Here is an 18,773-nt window from a genome sequence, read left to right as displayed (position 1 = left end):
CCTTCCCCGCTGTCGCCAAACACCTACCCCTATCACCACGTAGCATCAACGAAGCTCAACCAACCTACAAGATGCACAGTGTACAGAGACAATTTGGCAGGTTCATGAAACGATCTGCAGATGAAAGCCAGGTGGCCATTCTTCTCAAGGACTTTGATGAGACCGACAAGCTATTGGGCAGGGTAGGTCTGACTCTTACTTTTTAGACGGCTATCCTATTCTCCCATGCGCTTTTCCTTCGCAAACTCACCATCAATAGATCGTCGAGTCGACACGCGCCTGGCGCGATGCGTGGTCATCCATCCTGCTGCATCAAGAGCGAATGCTCAGCGAGTTCGACGGTATCTATGCCCCCATCATTGGGTCCTCCGATCCCACCACCGCGAAAGCTTCCCCAACGCCAGACGAAACACTAGCCAGGACGCGCAGACTGCGAGAGGAATACGAAGAGTTGCGCAAGGAGCTGACAGAGGAGCTTAACGCCGTGGATCAGCGGATGATCAGGCCCGCCTCGCAGGCGAAAGAGTACCTGGCTCCATTGAAGAAGACCATTAAGAAGCGGGAGGATCGCAAGGTCGCTTGGCCCCTTCTCAGCACTCAAGGCTTCGAGGTTAACGTTGCTTAGCTCGACTACGAACGCTATCAAAGTCGCGTGGACAGCTACACTAAGAAGACGAAGCGCTCAGACCGGGATAACGCCTCGCTCGCCAAAGCAGAAACCGATCTCGTAAAAGCCACAGAGGTAAGACCCTAGCCATTGCGGCGTCCAACCCTACCTAACTCCAGCAGGAATACCACGCCGCAGACGAGCACCTCCGGAAATGCCTCCCCCCTTTAATCAACGCCGCATTCTCCCTGCTCCCCCAGCTGCTAGCCACCCAGATCGAGATCCAAAACACCATGCTGGCAAATTACTACACCGTTGTGCACAACTATTGCGAGGGGGAGCACTTTCCCTCCCCCGCTCCACCCATGGAAGAGATTATCGCTCAATGGGAACGAGACCTGCACCCAATCCAGCAGGAAATCGAGGCATTGGGCTGCCTTGCTAACGGCAAAGTCGTCCGCATGTCCCAGGCCCCAGAAGACCACGGCAACGGCAACGGCAACGGCCTCTCCAGCCGCCTCACAAACGGCCTCAATTTCCGGCGTCGCTCCAGCGGACAGGGTGCAGGTGCAGGTACAGGCACATCACATCCAGTGCCACCACTGCCGCCATCCGGGCCGTCGCCATGTCGCGATCACGATCGTGAGCGTGAGCGTGAACGTGAACGTGAACGCACCAGTAACAGCAGAGTCCCTCCCGCCCCAACGCCAAACTTCGAAACTAAACCCCTCCCCGTCTACGAGACAAAACCCCGTCTGAATGATCTGACCCCGTCCTCCCTCTCGCCTAATCTCGCCGTGCCTAGCGCACATCTCTCCCCCTCAGCGACCCCGCACAGCGATTCCCACCTCCCCGTCCCGGGCTCGGAATATGCCCAGACGCCGCTGAGCGGGCTCTCCCCCTCCTCGCGATCGGACTACTTCAGTCTCAACTCCCGAAAAGCATCCAGTGGCTCGACGGTATCATCCCCGGGCTTTGCTGCCGCTGCGGCCGCGAAGAAGAAGCCGCCGCCTCCTCCGCCTCCTCGCGCCGGTTCCTCAAACGGAGCGCTATATGTCACTGCCCTCTATGACTTTGCGGGTCAGAGTGCCGGTGACCTGGCCTTCCGTGAGGGTGATCGAATTCGAGTCCTGCAGAAGACGAAGAGCACCGATGACTGGTGGGAGGGGGAGCTGCGAGGAGTCAAGGGGAGCTTTCCAGCCAACTATGTTCAATAAGCAATAGAAGCAATACCCTGTGTGTCTATGTCGATAACCGTTAAAAAGCCCAAGTTAAGAAGGAGTACTGGAGAATATTGGCGGTCATTGAGTTTAACTCAATTTGACTCCTATGCGTAAATATAGGAAGTATACTAGATAAAGCGCCAAAGACGCAGATGATCTGATCAAAGCGCCACTATCAAACCCCGCATGCCAAAAGTGACGATGCTTGTCTACAAATGTTTCGGACCCGGCAAGCAATTTCCTGGCTGCAGATTCAATAAATCATACGAACGCTCCCTCTTGCGCGCCGTCTTCCGAAATTTTACTTTCAATTTGTCCCCGTCGACTGCTCAGAAACATCTCCACCATGTGCTTGCTTGACACCGGCGAAGGCATGTCGTGTGGATCTCCAAACTGGCCCAATTTATCCGGCCGCTCGCCAGCCCTCGCATTCTCGTTGGTCGTTCTTTTGATCGAGCGGCGCTGCTGAGTCCTCGAATCTGAAGAAACTGTCAGACGCCGTGCCGAGTACTTGCGATACCGCTCGCTTGCCAATTCTGTCTGCTGAGAGTCCGCTCCACGCCTCTTAGGGGTGGGAGAATCCAGTGTCTGAAGTCGATTGCTTGATCTCGCTTGCATTGGCGACAAGGTGGGCTCATTCTCGCGCGTGCGTACTGCTGTGGTAGGCAAAGTGTATCCCTGAGAGTAATGCTTCACACTGAGAGAAGTGAAGACCGAATCCGCGGATAGAGAAGCCTGCTCCTTTGCGTGCTCTTTTCTAGACGGTACAATCGTGCGGACGCTCGACGACCGACTGAATGGCCGGGAGAAATTATTGCTTGGTACAACTTTGCCGTCGGTTTCCACTTCACCCTCGGAATTACTCTGAGACAGATAGCTTGTCTGATGATACGGGGATTCGCTGTTTCCGGAGACTTGGTGAGGAGCTGATGATAGAAAGTCCCCGGCCTCCTCATGAATCTGTGCATCCTCTCTATAGTGATCTCTAGGGGCAACGATTGTCTCGAATCTTGCCATCTGTGAAGACATCCACTGTTTCCATTCAGCACTGGGCCGCACTCGGGTTCCACTGGACGACGAGCGAGCAATACGCTTTGGGGAGCAGTAAGCGGTCCTCTGGCTTTCATAGATAGTCACCATCCCCAGCTCATCCTCCGTTTCCGATGAATACAAATCGATAGTCTGATCTTTCCTTTCAGGAGAATTCCCACTGGTTGTCCGAGAATAGATGCTAGGAGTGTTGGAGAGAGTTTCTAGATCGGCATGACTGGCGACGATCACGCTTCGGGAATCGTCCTCGGTATCTTCAGCACTTGCAGCGGCAGGCTTCTCTGCATTGCCGACTGGACTGAAATCCAGGGTTGCGCTCGCTTCCTTCGGCGCACTTGATATCCTTCGGGAAGGCATGGACGACCGGGGATGGCGCTGCGTCTGCTGCTGAGGAGTTGAAGTCCCTGCGTTGGCCGTGGCAAATGTCCTGGAAGTCGCAATCGATGCATCGCTTGGTATCTGGCGGATGGTCTGCTTACTGCGCCTGGGGCGAAGGGAAGACGTGCGCGCTGGTATGAGTCGATGCTCTTTGACTTGGCCCACTACAGCCTCCTCACTGGGACTTGGCGTATCTTCTCTGCCGATCCGCCTCAACAACGCATCGTACAAGTGCTTACTGTCGATGGAACCGTCTGGTCGTATTGGACTTGGTCTTGGCGGAAGTTCGGAACTGGCACGCCCGTTWAAGTCTCCTTGTTCGTTAATGATGGACAGACAGTCACGCTCGGGTGCTCTGCGGGTTGCAATCGTATTTGTGACGGTTGAGTCAGCCCAACTTGTTACACGAGAGCGGGAAGAAGCAAGGCTTTCATTGCTTCGAACACTCCGCACCGTGGGTGGTCTGCTTTGGCCGATGGCCTCACGGGAACAGTCAAATTCATCGGCGTGGCCAAAATCGTCATCAAATATGGTCGACGATGGGCCATAATCGTGTTGCTGAAGTGAGGAGGGTGAAGCTTCCGCTTGCCCCGGAGCCGTTGATGTCTTTGACAGCCTCAAAACCCGCTTCAACCCTCTCTTGATAGACGAAGAAAGAGCCCGCGCTTTTCCACGAGAAGAAACTCTTTTGGACCGCCCCGCCGATGGTGACGCATCTATGTCCATACCCGAGCCGCTGGTAGTGCGAAATGTCTTTCTGAAGGGTTTATGCTCACGCCTCGGCTTGAGCATGGTGATGGACGATTGTCTTTGGCTACTGGGTTGTCCGCCCATGTTCTCCTGGAACTGACTGCGTGCGAGTTGAATAGCGGCTTCTTGACTCTGCGTGTGGCGGACGGCTCTAGGAGATTGACCACTTCTCAGAAAAGACATGGAGCGTCTCAACGTCCTGTAAGAGCGGGGCGTGTCAAATTGCTCTGTGTCATTAATCCTCCGAGCATATGCATCAGATGAGAATTCGTGAGAGATATACGAAGAACGCTGTCTGGTTGAGAACATCGAACGTGCTTTACGAAGCCGGCGGTAGGATGAGGGCAACGAGGAGTCACGACCATCCAGGCCTCGAAACTCACTTATTGGCGGCAAGGCTGCCGAGAAAGTGAGGTCATCGTCGCGGCTTTCTATGTAGCTCGCAACGGATCGGCGAGAAGGTGAAGCGTCTTCGACTGAAGGATTCTTGGCCGGGGCTTGCGTGTGACGGGGCGGCGGGGGTGGTCTTCTCGATGGGACTGCCATGCTTTCCGGGCCACCTAGACGGTCATACGAGTGCTTCGAGTCTGCAGACGATCTGTCCGAGGAGCGCAGCATGGCGCGCGAGGCAGCTGCAGCGGCATGCTGTCTGGCAATAGACGGGTCGAAGGGCTCTGAGGGTAAAGAGGACTGACGCGACCTGCGGATGGAGCGAGCGGACTGGCTTCGACGCAGGCGATCTCTTGCGGTTAGGGATATAGAGGACATCCTTGGCATGATTTATTCGAAGAGGATATAGTTGAGTACTGATGTGAGCTAAGGGATGAGTATGAATGAGGGAGGTTCTACAACATGGAGATACCTTATCGTTGGGGTAAGGGGTTGAACAAGGTAACCGCGCCGAAATAGAAGGTGCTTGGGGATGCCATAAACGCAACATGATGGCGACAGGTCCCAGGCGCAGCTTCCTTGTTGCTTCAACATCTACGAACATTGGCAGTTGTGGCAACAGCCAATTTCTTGCAACCCTCTGCCTTTACCCATGACCATGAAAAGAGATACTGGACCACTAGACCCGAAATAATGTTAGCTCGTCGATTTCGACCCAGCGAACTACTGAGCGCGCCCCCAAGTGATATTCCCCTGTGTATGGAAATACCGAGCATCTGTCTTCCGATATGACTGTTCCGAGTCCATTGTGATCACTCGTTATCACCCATGAAGATAGTATTTCTTCTGCGGTACATCTTCATAAGAAAATCGAGAAAGCAAACTGACAGCCTCTTGATTCCCCTTCTTCCGTGCCAGTTGAATGTCGTCCGGCTCAGGATGTACCCCATACTCGAGCAGAAACCTCAGTATCTCCATCTGGTCATTATAAATCGCAACGTAGGTAGTGCTGTAGAACACCGGCTCCTCCTCAACGGACAAGCCGTTGCACCAAGTCAAAAAGTTATCCTCCATGTCGCCAGGCTCCAGAAGGGAGCGACTATCAATCTTCCGAAGAAGCTGGACGTGATTTTTCTCCCACCTCCTGTCGTAGCAATCACCCAGCCGGTTGGGATCCGCGCCGTGGGCGATGAACAATCTAACCATATCTAGGTACCCTTTCGAGATTGCAGCAAACAGCGCATCACGCGCATAACACGTTCCGTGGAGTCCATTCACCAGCAGGAAGTGCAACAAGTCCGTATCTCTGCGATTCATGGCCATCGGCAGAACATACCAGCAATGATCGCACGATCCGTGGCGCAGTAGGGTGCGAATGATCCGGTGCTGATTATGCTGGATTGCCCAAAGAAGCGGACACGTATTCAACCCGTAGCAGGAATCTCGCCTCCCAGATAAAAGATCCACAAGGTCCTCGTGGCCGTTCTGTACGGCGAGATAGAGCGGTGGGATGTTGTTAATGTAGCCCATGGGACAACGGAACATGGTCTGCGCGCCGTGATCGAGAAGAAGATTGACTACGCGCTTTGAACCAGCTTGCACGGCTACCAGCAGCGCACGCTGAATGAGGACGGTATCCTCGACCCTCCAGTTGGTGGTGCATAGAGGGTGTTTGTACKGGTTGCTTACACGGGGGCCTTGAAAGGACTCGGCGGCGAGTGCCATCCTCTTTAGGCATTCCATAGCGAGTCCGTCATCACCATGGGCTGCGGCGCAGCATAGAGGGTCTCCATGGCAAGCCTGGTAGCTGTGTTTACTGAGATATCCTTTCAATAGATGGTACAATCCACGAGAGGACAGGACGAGGGCCCTGAGGTCCCTGTAGCAGGCCAGATGGCTGGCGATCAGAAAGATGACTTCGTTTGGGAGTTTGGAGAGGGACATGGCGAAATCCAGTCCGGTCGAATGCAACTGTAGGGATGTTGTGGATTTAGGAATGGAAACGAGGCTAACGAGGCTGACAAGGCTGACGAGGTTCTGCGGGGCTTTGATCACTCCGAGGCTGAGACTAGCTAGGTTTACGATGTGACGATGCTTACTGTCATTGTAATAATATGAGCAAGAGATCCATCCAAGGTCAGGAATACTTCTCAGTTCTATAGTGAACAACTTTCCCGACTGGTGGTCAAACCATGACTATTGCCCTGTTCCTGGTGTGTTATGGATATATAGTGATCCATTTGCCACAGCAGTACCTTTTCGAACATGCCTGCATTTAACGTGTCTATTCTATTTCCTTATCTGAACGCATTTGTGATACCAGGATTGCTCAGAAGAAGTTTATTTGGCCCATGGATGAATCCTCGAAACCTGCCGATGCGTCACTAATTGAGTCATGCAATGAAGTCCAGGCCTGACTGTGAGTCACGTATATATACAGTAGCCGCCAACCAGTAAAAGGTTAGAATCACTTTTAAAGACATAGGCAGCATTGTGTTTTGGTTTGTTAGAATATATTTTGCCAAATGAGAATATATATGTTTAGTCTCCCGTTCGACAACACAATATCTCCTTTACCAAAAATGATAAATGCACCCCACAAGGTCCCCTCGAACAGCCAGATATGTCGTCATCTCCAACCAGACGAGAAATGATTCACCTTGACGGCCGCACTCTTGAAGGAGGAGGTCAATTAGTGCGTATCGCGCTGGCCCTGTCCACCATCACCGGCCAACCCATTACAATCGACAACATTCGCGGCAACCGCAAGGGCAAGAAGGGTCTCAAAGCATCCCACCTTGCTGCCATAAAATATCTGGCAGACGTCAGCGGGAGTGACGTCTCAGGCGCCGAAGTGGGATCGTCTTCATTGACCTATCATCCCCCGGCAGATGCAGAGACCCGCGTTCGGCAAAACGGAGAGATCAACATCCACCTCCCAACGGCTGGATCTATATCACTGGTCTTTCAGGCTTTGTATCCGTATCTACTTTATACAGGAAACTGTATAAGCGACGAAGAACCACAGCCCGTCCGTGTGAGCATCACAGGAGGCACGAACGTATCCTTTTCGCCGTCATATGATTACGTCTCGCAGGTCCTGGTACCGAATTTCGCCGGGGTTGGGCTTCCACCGCTCGCCGTCCATCTGGAGAAGAGAGGATGGGGGACTGGACCGTTCAGTCTGGGGAAGATGACGTTCGTCGTTCACCCGATGCGCAGGAGCCAGGAGTCTCCTTATGGGTTCCCGCGAGTCGATCTAGACAGATACCCGCGGGGCAAGATCACCCATATCGATATCACGGTTTTGGCACCGGATACTCTCCTTATTGATCAGAATACACATCGAAAGAAGGGAAATTCACAAAGATCGGACAATACATCTCAGTCTACGACTATCCGCCAACTCATCGAGTATGAAACCGTGCGTATCCTGCGCGCTCGACTCCGAAAGATACACCACTCGGTATTCAAAGAAGGAAGCGCGGGCCCACCAGACAGTCCGTATGGAAACGACGAGATCCCGCCTATAAATCTACGCGTCTCAGAAAGAACGCACCACCGCTCACATATTTACATTCTCATCGTGGCATATACATCGAATGGGTTCAGGATAGGTCGAGATTCGCTTTTCGGCGCTCACGGGGAGGATTCTCTGGGAAAGACGTCCCACCGAAAAGGTCGACCGACAGATGATAGGAGTATAGCTATAGAACTGGTCGAGAGATGCGTGGATAAATTTGAGGGTGAGTTGTATGACCCACGGCTGCACGCTATATGTGAAGGACGTCAGCCCTGTGTGGACGAGTATATGCGAGATCAGCTGGTTATATTCGAGGCGCTCGGCAGGTCTACGTCCAAGAATGAAGCCGATGGCAAGGAAAAAGAGGATGAGGAGTATTATAGTCTCCATACGCGGACAGCGCGGTGGGTATGCAAGCAGATGTTGGGCGTGGAGTGGTAAAGATGTCACAAGCTTTACAACCAAGAAAACTACAGGCTTACCTCAAACATGCAATCATTCAAACTCACGGGCAGCAGGTAGAGAGTACTAATATCACCGCTTGACCGCAACACCAATATACATCTTGGCCTCATCCACCAACACACCCTCCTCCCCAGCTTCCTCCACAAACCTCTCAACAAACAGCCTCTTCGCCCTGTCCCTTACTGTCCCCTCCCCGAAATTCCTAAACATAGGACCCGAAACCGCCTGCTCGAACAGCTCCCCAGCCTGCTCAACCCTGTACTCCTTCACCTGGAAGACAGGACTCAAATACACCCTTTCGACCACCAACCCGGCCTCCCTCAACAACCCAGCCAACGACTCCTCATCCCTCACCCAGCTCTGATCCCACAGCAACGACAGCCCCAACTCCGGCCCAATCCGCTCAAAGATCCGCGCAGGGACATGCACATCCCGAGCCGCCACATCCGTAACCAGCCTGCCGCCATCCCTCAACAGCGCCGCCCAGCACTGTATCGCTGCAAGCGGATCAGGAAGCAGCACCAGCGCCGCCGCACAGGTGATCAAATCGAACTGCCCTGTGCCATTGCCTTCGCCTCCCGGATTCAAATCCAAACCAGTTAAATCAGAGATATCATGCTGGTAGAAGGTAACTCGCGACCCGGTTCTCTGAGCCTTTTCCCGCGCGACCTCCAGCATCCCCTCGCTGATGTCGACGCCGACTACATACCCTGTCGGTCCGACCTGCGCCTCTGCGAGGAAGGTGACTAGCCCCGTGCCGCAGGCGAGATCGAGGACATGTTCGCCTGGCTGGGGGACTGCGGCGCGGATGTATTCCTCTGCGAGACGGTGGTGGAAGGTGGCGGTGTCGTAGGCGGTGCTTCGTTCGTTGTAGATGGATGCGATCGTTGAGGGGTTGGATGGAGGCATTTTGGATTACGATATTAGCTGGTGGTTATCACATCGATGGAGTATGGTAGATGGGCAAGTTGTACTAGTGTCCACACTGGTTCATTGAGGTTTTATTGGATATCTCAGTCAAAAGTCACTCAGAATCCGACAATAATCGATCTCCTGATGATATTGAGTCGGTTTGTAGATGATACTTGTTACTAGCCGCTACTTTCCATTATTCCCTCATGCATGTGAGCGAAGCGGAGCTGGCAAGTCAGAGAGCGACACATAGAATGGCTTTCACTACCTAGATATCAGTCATCAGAATGCGGATCCAACATGATGCGGGGTGATATCATGTTCCAAACAACCATGTAGAGCAACAGCAAGTGCAGTACCTTATTCGACTCTTTACTGATCGACATGACCCACCGGTTTGATCTAGTATGGGCTTGTATCGCACTCTCGGCGAATTGGACCAGGAGCCCCTCATAGGTTGTATTGATTGACGTTTATTGCAGCTGATGATGAGCTGTTCATCACTGTTCCCTTGATTGGTTATACTATCCTGCATAAATGTCCTATACAGTTATGCCCAAATTATACGCCACGACGACCAGTTGGCGGTGCAGGCCTGGGCTTGGGCGCAGTGACCATGGTACAGACTCCCGAGGCCCGACAAGGAGGCAAATGCTTGGACCACGGGGGAAGACGCTAAATACAGAAATTTCAGGTCCTGTATTTGAGTCTCACTCCCCCGCTATAGATAGGTGCAGAGAAGGGTCTAGAACTCTGCCTTTTCGTCGTCTGTAAGCCACCCCGTGGGAGGCGTCGTCAAGCTCCGCCATTTCTGCAAGGGATTGAAATACCAGATCAGGCACGGAGTGATTCACATGCATGAGATCTATCAGGTACATAACGTGCTTTTCTATCATTCTACTGTGTACGAGAGACGGTGTCCTTTAAGTCTTTGACTATGTAGAAGTACAATTCCTAGGTTGCCGAGACCCGGGGCATTGAAAGTTGAAACCATGACAGGACAAGAGGCGTGGTGCAGCCCCACCGGCCACGCAAATTTACGGTTCCATTTCCTGGTATCTCGACTAGAGCGTACCGTAGAGAGGAGAAGGATACACACTAATCCACACTAAGAAATAAAACCCATGAACCGGTCGTTTTGTCCCGTGTTCCTAAGTCATAATTCCTTCGTTATCACCTCCTTTTGAGTCCCACTTGCTGCTGCGAGACCGAAAAAAAAAGGAGAGGAGAAAGGAGAGAAAGCCTCCCATGTCCTCTTTATTTGCTCTGTCTTCATGACTCCCCCGTTTCTCCATACTCTGACGTCTCTGAAGATGCCCTGGATCGAGTCATCGGGCATCTAGTGACCTGTCGTGCTTGATTCCCCACTAGAGCTTTATTCCGTCGCTTATCCCCCGTCAACATGAGTGCAGAAACACCTCGAGCCGATGGAACCGACAACGGTCAGTCGGAAGATTCACCTACTACTGATCTACCAGGAAACCTACCGCCGTTAGAGGAGCAACCCGAGACCCCCGTCCATGAAGCGCATCGCAAGACGTCCACCCAGGAAAGCCAGAGTCAGGAAGGCCAGCGTGAAGGTTCGCATCAGGATGTTCGGTCCACCAGATCGTCGTCTGTCTTCAGTCGAGATCGGTGGCTGCAGGCTAGCCGATCAGTCAGACAGAAAACCGGGCGGCTGGCAGACAAGCTAGGCCGGCCTGAGGGACAGGATGCGAACGGGCTGGGCTCCTCGTTGGTCCCAATGGAAGAGCTGGGCTCGAGGGACGACGAGAAGTTGGCGGCCATCTTCCGAAACAACAAGGATTCGGGGCTCTCTGATCAGTCCAAGCTGCAAATGGCGGTGGATGCCGAAGCTCAGGAGCTGATGCAGGGCTTTGGTCTGGCAGAGATGCGCCAGCGCAAACCGTACGCAGAGTCGAACGAAAAGGAGAGCGCGTTTCCCGAATCGGATGCCACGACGCTGGCTGATCGTGCCGCGACAGACGTCGAGGCCAATGGCAATCCACCCCCTCCGCTACTCGGAGGAGGTGTGCTGTCGGCGCTGCTCCGGCTCCAGGCGAGCCAGATGGAGCATTCGCGCACCAACAGCATGTATTCCGCCCCCGAGTCCGACGTCGAATCCACGCCTACACTGTCCGGCACGGTGACTCCCACTCCAGGCGTGCCCCATTCCGCCTCGAGTCCTCCGCCTCCCCGACAGAAACCGCAAGCATGGTACAAGAAGTCCAGAAACAGCTCGACCGCCTCGTTGATCCATGCGTCGATGAGTATGGGCCGTATCGGCTCCGCGTCGGCCTGGGCCAATGCGAACGTACCGCCGCCGGAGATCAAAAACGGCAACAAGGGCAACAAGGGCAACAAGAAGAAAAAGAGGAAGAACGACGAGGAGGTGAAGCTGCGGTATCATATCGCAGACATCATCGTCCGTCAACGCTACATCATGCAACTGTGCCGTGCGTTTATGCGATACGGTGCCCCCACCCACCGGCTGGAAGAGTACATGCAGATGACGGCTCGCGTGCTGGACATCGAGGCGCAGTTCATGTACCTTCCCGGCTGCATGATCATGTCCTTTGACGATCCGTACACTCGCACCGCGGAGGTCAAGCTGGTCCGTGTCCCCCAGGGGTTGGATCTGGGCCGTTTGGAAGAGGTCCACGGGTGTTACAAGCGGGTGACGCACGACATGACGGACATGCAGACGGCCATCGGCGAGCTGACGGAGATCATGGACCGCAAGCCGCGGTATCCGCGCTGGCTGGTGATCCTGCTTTACGGCGTGGGCTCGGCCGCCGTCGGCCCGTTTGGCTTCTCAGCGCGCCCGATCGACATGCCCATCATTTTCGTGCTGGGATGCTGTGTCGGGTTCATGCAGCTGGTTCTCGCTCCGCTTTCGGCCCTGTACTCGAACGTCTTCGAGGTCACGGCGGCCATTCTGGTCTCCTTCCTGGCCCGCGCCTTTGGCAGTATCCGGTACCCCGGCACCTCGGACCCGGTCTTCTGCTACGCCACCATCACCCAGTCCTCCATCGCCCTCATTCTACCCGGTTTCTCCGTGCTGACGAGCAGTCTGGAGCTGCAGTCGCACCAGATGATCGCCGGCTCGATCCGTCTCGTGTACACCATCCTCTACTCCCTCTTCCTTGGCTACGGCGTCACAGTCGGAACCACCATCTACGGCGCCATCGACTCGAACGCTACCAGTGACACCACCTGCGCCCGGCAGAGCGTCTGGGGCAGCCCATACGCCTCTCACTTCCCCTTCGTCGCCGCGTACTGCGTCATCGCGGCGTTGATCAACCAGGCCAAGTTCCGACAGATTCCCATGATGGTCCTGATCGGGACCTCGGGCTACATAACCAACTATTTCAGCACCCAGAAGCTCGGCTCCTCGTCGCAGGTCGCCAATACCGTCGGCGCGTTCACCATCGGCCTGCTGGCGAACTTGTACAGTCGGCTCTGGCACGGCAACGCGGTGAGCTCGACCATCCCCGGTATCTTCACCATGGTGCCGTCGGGTCTGGCCTCGTCCGGCTCGATTCTGTCCGCGATCGAGTACTCGGATGCGGTCCGGAATGGAAACGCCGATTCGTCTGGTGGTGCGTCGGGAACCTCCTTGACCAGTCTGGGCTACGGTATGATCCAGACTGCCATCGGCATTACTGTTGGGTTGTTTATTGCGGCGTTGGTTGTTTATCCTTCTGGCAAGCGGAGAACAGGGTTGTTTTCGTTGTAATCTGCATTAGATTAGCATAGCGGTTTGTCAGTTAAGCGATTGTATTTCGAATTTATAGTTTTAATTCATAACAGACTGTAAATTTATGGCCTTGTACTCAATTGATGTATCATTGCATGCCATTATAGTCGACGTAGGATTTGGTTTATAGAGTCATATTTGGTTGTCTCAACAACAACTAGCATCATTGGTCTAGTGGTAGAATTCGTCGTTGCCATCGACGAGGCCCGTGTTCGATTCACGGATGATGCAATCTTTTTTCACATGCTTTTTTCTCTTTCGAGAGAAGTACCTCTCTACCTTGCCTTTCAATCTAGTATGGTATCTTTTTGCCTAAGCCAATTGCAGACGGGTGCCTAAAGTGTACTCCGTTCAACCATGGACAGAACCACGTGGACGCTGACACCGACACCGACACCGCTACTCCGTACACTGGCTCAGCGACGTCACCGACCATCCAGCAAGCTGATCCACTACAATTACCCAGAGGAACAGCCAGGCCCTTCTAACTCCAACCTAAACTTTCTGACATATACGGCATGCAATAATATAGACAGCAGGCATGGACAAACTCAGCCTCTACATCCTCACCTTCAATTGCGCCCGCAACCCCGTCGACGTCGACCTCTTCGCCGCCCACTTCTTCCACGCCCTTCCCCACACCGTCACCTCCGCACCGGAGCTCATCGCCCTCAGTCTCCAGGAACTTGCCCCGATCGCCTACGCCTTCCTCGGCGGCTCTTACCTAACACCCTACTTTACCTCGTTCCGCCAGGTTGTCGACCGCGCGGCGGCAAGTCGCTGGGAGGATGCGCAGTATGTCACTGTGGTTGAGGACCATGTAGGGATGACGGGGTTGATGGTATTTGCGCGGTCGGACGTCGTCTGGCGGATCACGTCAGTACAGACCGCGAGAGTCGGACTGGGCTTGCAGCAGATGGGGAATAAGGGGGCTGTTGGGGCGAGGCTGCGGTGGTCGTCGGAGTCCGGGACGGTGCCGCTGACGTTTGTCGGGGCGCATCTTGCTCCTGCGGAGGATGCGGTTGAGCGGCGGAATGAGGATTGGAGGGGGATCGTGGAGAGGTTGGTTTTTTCAACCACAAGCCATGAGGAGGATTCGGAGCGGGCGTCGTTGCTTGGTTCGTCAACGACGACTGGGGACGGTGACCGGGACGGTGACGGCGAGGGCGAGGGTGAAGGGGAAGGTGTGTTTACGGCAGGTTACMTCTTCCTCGCGGGCGACCTCAACTACCGCACCTCCAACACGATGCCGCAGCCGGCCGACTTCGGGCGATTTCCGCTGCTGGATGCCGACGCGAGCAGCCCGCTGCATTACTCGCGGCTGCTGCGCGACGACCAGCTCACGCGCGAACGAGAAAAGAGCCGGTGTTTCCACGGCCTGTCTGAAGCGCCGATCGCCTTCCCGCCGACGTACAAGTACAAGCTTGGGGCGTGCAATCCGCGCCAATGGAAGTTTGTCCTCAGTCGCTGGCCAAGCTGGTGCGACCGGATCCTGTATCGGGATTCTTCTTCGACGGCGAAGGTGACGCCTTACCGATACGACGTGCTGCCTCTGTTTCCGACGTCGGACCATCGTGCCGTTGCGCTCGCGGCAGCGGTGGCCCTACGGACAGTCCAGGCTGGTCCATCCGATTCAGAATCTGCACCTGCGACAGACGTGCAGCAGCCGCAGCAACAGCCGGCGGCTCCGTTTCCGATCGACCAGAATTGGAAACGCAAACGAGTTGAGGCCCGACGCAAAGAGCTGGTGGTGGGTGGATTGGCGTATCTGGGGTTGACCTGGGAGGGCCGTCGGATCCTGGTGGGCATGGTCCTTGGCGGATTGGGGGCGTGGTTCGTGCTGCGATCGATGCTCAGCCTTTGACTCCGTCCGATATGACCTGCAGTGGCCTTGTATCAGACGTGCAGGCATGCTGTTTCAAGATCGCGATCTCGGGACAGCCCCATGTCGATCCCGATGTATCGATCTGTAGACCTGGCCTCTGGGCTACAGCGCCAGACGGGTGACACAGCGGCTGTATTATCGCAGGAGCGCCTAGCCAGTAGCCGCATTGATTGAAGTGCAAGTCGAGAAGGCGCCACGCAGCATGCTTCTAGAGTTCTAGAATACCTCCCGAAAGCGGGTCCGCTGCATCACCTGCTGACGAGGCATCTGCCCAGCACTTGTCAATTTCTCACAAGTCGCAAAGTCACAAGTAGTCATTGCAGATCCTAGGCACTAGGGTACTCCCGGTTGCGACACCGTACTACCTATGGTCACCTGAGCCACGCAAGGATCTAGAACAGTCGGGAATAAAAAGCCGAGAGAAGTCTAATAATTGGTGGAGGCTGAGATACGACGACCAGGAAGGGAAGGATCAACGAGCCGTGAAATCCTTCCATCATATATCTGGGTATCTACAAGCTGTGTCTACAGAGTCAATCATAGAATAAATCGAATGGACGCGTATAGACCTTAAAGCTACCAGGCCACGAACACACCCTGATATTAATCCAAGACATACTCAATGATCGGAAAAGCAGAGATTTCCCCGTCCCACTAGTCATTAAATCTCGACAGTCGGCTCCGGGCTAGCCAGTAGTAACTAAAGCTAGTAAAGGAAAAGCTCCGCCTCGCCTCATGAAACCAATCTATCTCAGATCCTGTCACAGAGTGGAAAAATCTCGCTCATATGGCCGACTGTCATATGATTGTTTTACTGCTTTTTGGATGATTCCGGGAGCGGGATAAGCCGCCTGCCTCTGGCTGTACCGTGATCAAGTGACCAGCTGCATTAGACCCTGCTAGTATCTATTCCTTTGATCCGGGAAATATTAGGCACGATGACGGAGTACAAGAACCTACGGTGTACCTCGTACTTCGGACAGCGCGAGGCTGGAGACATCTCGTGTCCGTGTCAAGTCCACCGAGGCAACAGTCTCAGTCACAGTCATAGTGGAGCCAAGGCCCAGATCCAGATCCAGACTCCATCTGTCCAATTTTCCAGAGCTTCCAGAAGGTTCAAAAATTCAGAGTTTGCTGGTGAGACCTGGACTTGAGACCAGATTAATATGGTTCAGGTACAAGGACCATGTCTACTTGAAACGGTTGGGGGCGGTGGATCGTGCAATTTCTCGACTCTGTTCTAGATGGATGATATTGACAGTGCTTATCATTTTTAGGGCATGGCTGAGTAGAGCAGATAGAGCGAGGCTGTAGGATTGAAATATGAAAGATAAGTTTTAATAGTGGTTTTATTGCTGTCAAACATGGACGCTGCGAGTCATTTTGTGTGTGCAGATGCACTGATGTTCTATGTAGATCACTCGATATTATTTATGCGGACTATCTATATTAGCATCACCTAATAACACATAATTCATCTGCCTGGCAGCCGGAAGACGCGGAGTGAGGCCTTCAAGTACAGCCATGACCAGAGAGTAAATAGAGTCGGTGATGCCCAGTGTTGCCTGTCAGAGAGCTGTCAGACTGACTGCGGTGGATGTCAGAGTTGAGCCGTTGAATCGGTGCGTAGATTGATTGGCTTAATCTACAGATGGATCGGATTCATTTAAGTGTCATAATACTGAGGCAAAATAAAGGATTTTCACTTTCCGAGTTCTCCGTTCAGTCTCCATAGAATCTCGCTACAATTCTAGATAGTAGATATATAAACCCCTTTTACCTTCGATCTACTTTTGGACCTTTTCCCTGACAGCTGGACTCGATTTCACTCATTTCATCATATTCGTTTCGATATCTCTGCGACTATCTAGTCCACCTGCCAACTGCAACTGGAACTGGCAAGCTAATATTGTGGCGGAGCTAGACCATCGACCAGGCCTTGCAAGCGTGCCTTAGCTGCCATACTAGACTCCTTCTTGTCCTGTCTGCAAGACAGCTCTCGGTGCTTTTGACGTCAGCCTGCGCCGTGTGGCTTGGTTTTTCTTTTGCTCCTTCGTTTATTATTTGGGGAGGTAATTACTATTATTATTATTATTACCTTATTTTCCGGCTTCTCGACTCTATTTCTATTGCGACAAATCCGCACTGGAGCTTTTCCTTCGACGCCCAATTTCAGCCCTAGAAAGGGAAAAGAAACTAAAATCAGCCAGAAAAAAAGAGGGCAGAAAAACAGAGGGAAAAAAATTTAGTGGAGGAGAAAGGGGCAACGACAATAATAACAAAACGTCCACCTTTCTATCTGCGACTCCTAACTCATTCTATCGTCCTCTGTCAACACTCGTTCTCATATCGTGACCACTCGTCCAACATCAACATGTTCTCCTGCGCCAACTATCCTCGCGGCTGCCGTGGCCGCGCCAATATCGAGGGAGGAAAATGCCCTGATTGTGTGGTATGCATCATCTACTCCGTACAGCCTCCAGTTTGAATACTAACAATACATAGTCACTCAAGCTCCGTCGGCCCTCAGCTCTTTCATCACCCTTTGCGCAACCAAGAGACTACCGACGAGCCCTACCATCAGAGATCCTGAACGACTCGCCTTACCGAGCCATCGTCCAGGGCCTGTGATGCGATGAAAGAATGAAAATCAAAAACCCCATGACTCGATGATCGTCCCGCCGGCCGGGACTCGGATCCTTTTTCGCGGGGAGAGTTCCTCATGCATTTCCGGAGTTACTACACTACACTATACACTACACTACACTACAGCCGTCTACGATACGAGTCGCGATGGCGATCTGCGGAGTTTGACTTTGGGGATCGCCTCGGCTGGCCGATCAATCCTCTCCTTATTGAAAGGCGACACTCCTTTGATCTCATTGAACTGGAAGATAGAATGGACCGGACTGACTGGACTGGCGGTGATGGACACCGACTGGACTACGGTCCAAGGCGCAGGCGGTTATCTGATTGTTCCCTCCTTTACTATTTCATTTTCATTTTTGATCTTTTTGTCTGCACATACCATACCCTGTTTAACTTCCATACCCTGTTTAACTTGATGTCCAATTCTGTTATGTTTATTTTGTGTACGCAGTATACCCAACCCAATACACCATCTCGCAACCTCAGCCTAACTTAGCAAAATCACATAGCCTTAACCTAACACAATCCTTCTCGAACAACGGAACGATCAGCCCCCCAATCCCAGCAAAGCTAGCAAGCCAAACAAACCGCCATCTGTGGATCCCACCCGAAACTTGGGTGCCTGAAACCGAGCTAAGTGAACTAGCAGGGAAGCGTCTTGGCGATGGCCTACAATGCCGTAAAACGGATTAGATTAGGGGGTTTCACTTGGATTTCACTTTTGCCGTTCGTTGGATCTCCCAGAGACGGAAAAAAGAAAAAAAAAGAAAGGCAGATCTATATTTGGGGTTTTATCTGAGACACGTATTGGGGGCCGCGAACTGTTGGGATTTATCATTGGATTGTGTTTCAGAGTCTACTTCTTCTTTGTCTCTGTAGATATTTATTGTGTAGTGATAGTATTACAATTATCTGGTTTGTTAATGGCTCTATCTTAAAATAATATAACATCAAAATTTAACAGCTTTCTAACTTAATAAGTAGCTTCCGCGCTGCCGGATTAGTAGATGATAGACGTACGGAGATGTTTAGCTCATTCCACCAACTTAAACCTTGAACTTCATTTTACTGTGGTTGACCCCGGTGGTTTTGTTAGTACGGTGGGCCTTGCAGGGATTTGAATCCTTCTAGTATCTATTACCGCCTTCCTAATTAGTATTATATGAAGCTAATAAGACCTC

General features: G+C 52.9%; 8 protein-coding genes and 1 non-coding gene across 9 annotated transcripts; 6 read left to right on the top strand and 3 right to left on the bottom strand.

Moving 5' to 3' along the window:
- Positions 1–71: 71 nt before the first annotated feature.
- Positions 72–1,824, top strand: Asppvi_004556 (BAR and SH3 domain-containing protein; the record flags this gene model as incomplete). Its single annotated transcript, XM_043300506.1, has 4 exons — positions 72–182; positions 260–574; positions 626–742; positions 790–1,824. 4 exons carry the CDS (start codon positions 72–74, stop codon positions 1,822–1,824), a joined length of 1,578 nt encoding a protein of 525 aa, XP_043156441.1.
- A 267-nt stretch (positions 1,825–2,091) lies between these two features.
- Positions 2,092–4,776, bottom strand: Asppvi_004555 (uncharacterized protein; the record flags this gene model as incomplete). Its single annotated transcript, XM_043300505.1, has 1 exon — positions 2,092–4,776. One exon carries the CDS (start codon positions 4,774–4,776, stop codon positions 2,092–2,094), a length of 2,685 nt encoding a protein of 894 aa, XP_043156440.1.
- Positions 4,777–5,220: 444 nt separating this feature from the next.
- On the bottom strand, positions 5,221–6,342 carry Asppvi_004554 (F-box domain and ankyrin repeat protein; the record flags this gene model as incomplete). Its single annotated transcript, XM_043300504.1, has 1 exon — positions 5,221–6,342. One exon carries the CDS (start codon positions 6,340–6,342, stop codon positions 5,221–5,223), a length of 1,122 nt encoding a protein of 373 aa, XP_043156439.1.
- Positions 6,343–7,021: 679 nt separating this feature from the next.
- Positions 7,022–8,362, top strand: Asppvi_004553 (putative RNA 3'-terminal phosphate cyclase; the record flags this gene model as incomplete). The annotated part of the gene is made up of 1 exon (XM_043300503.1): positions 7,022–8,362. One exon carries the CDS (start codon positions 7,022–7,024, stop codon positions 8,360–8,362), a length of 1,341 nt encoding a protein of 446 aa, XP_043156438.1.
- Positions 8,363–8,455: 93 nt separating this feature from the next.
- On the bottom strand, positions 8,456–9,295 carry Asppvi_004552 (class I SAM-dependent methyltransferase; the record flags this gene model as incomplete). Its single annotated transcript, XM_043300502.1, has 1 exon — positions 8,456–9,295. One exon carries the CDS (start codon positions 9,293–9,295, stop codon positions 8,456–8,458), a length of 840 nt encoding a protein of 279 aa, XP_043156437.1.
- Positions 9,296–10,700: 1,405 nt separating this feature from the next.
- On the top strand, positions 10,701–13,037 carry Asppvi_004551 (threonine/serine exporter family protein; the record flags this gene model as incomplete). Its single annotated transcript, XM_043300501.1, has 1 exon — positions 10,701–13,037. The coding sequence occupies one exon, from the start codon at positions 10,701–10,703 to the stop codon at positions 13,035–13,037; it is 2,337 nt and encodes a 778-aa protein (XP_043156436.1).
- A 181-nt stretch (positions 13,038–13,218) lies between these two features.
- Positions 13,219–13,289, top strand: Asppvi_004550. The gene has a single exon. It is a non-coding gene; the product is annotated as a tRNA-Gly (tRNA).
- A 310-nt stretch (positions 13,290–13,599) lies between these two features.
- Asppvi_004549 (putative inositol 5-phosphatase) lies at positions 13,600–14,922 on the top strand (the record flags this gene model as incomplete). The annotated part of the gene is made up of 1 exon (XM_043300500.1): positions 13,600–14,922. The coding sequence occupies one exon, from the start codon at positions 13,600–13,602 to the stop codon at positions 14,920–14,922; it is 1,323 nt and encodes a 440-aa protein (XP_043156435.1).
- A 2,395-nt stretch (positions 14,923–17,317) lies between these two features.
- Positions 17,318–17,574, top strand: Asppvi_004548 (uncharacterized protein; the record flags this gene model as incomplete). The annotated part of the gene is made up of 2 exons (XM_043300499.1): positions 17,318–17,395; positions 17,449–17,574. The coding sequence occupies 2 exons, from the start codon at positions 17,318–17,320 to the stop codon at positions 17,572–17,574; spliced, it is 204 nt and encodes a 67-aa protein (XP_043156434.1).
- Between the last annotated feature and the right edge of the window lie 1,199 nt (positions 17,575–18,773).

Source organism: Aspergillus pseudoviridinutans, assembly GCF_018340605.1.
Source record: "Aspergillus pseudoviridinutans IFM 55266 DNA, scaffold_3, whole genome shotgun sequence".
Lineage (NCBI taxonomy): Eukaryota > Fungi > Ascomycota > Eurotiomycetes > Eurotiales > Aspergillaceae > Aspergillus > Aspergillus pseudoviridinutans.
The sequence above is the reverse complement of the archived record's forward strand: the minus strand, read 5'-3'. Positions and strand labels throughout refer to the sequence as shown.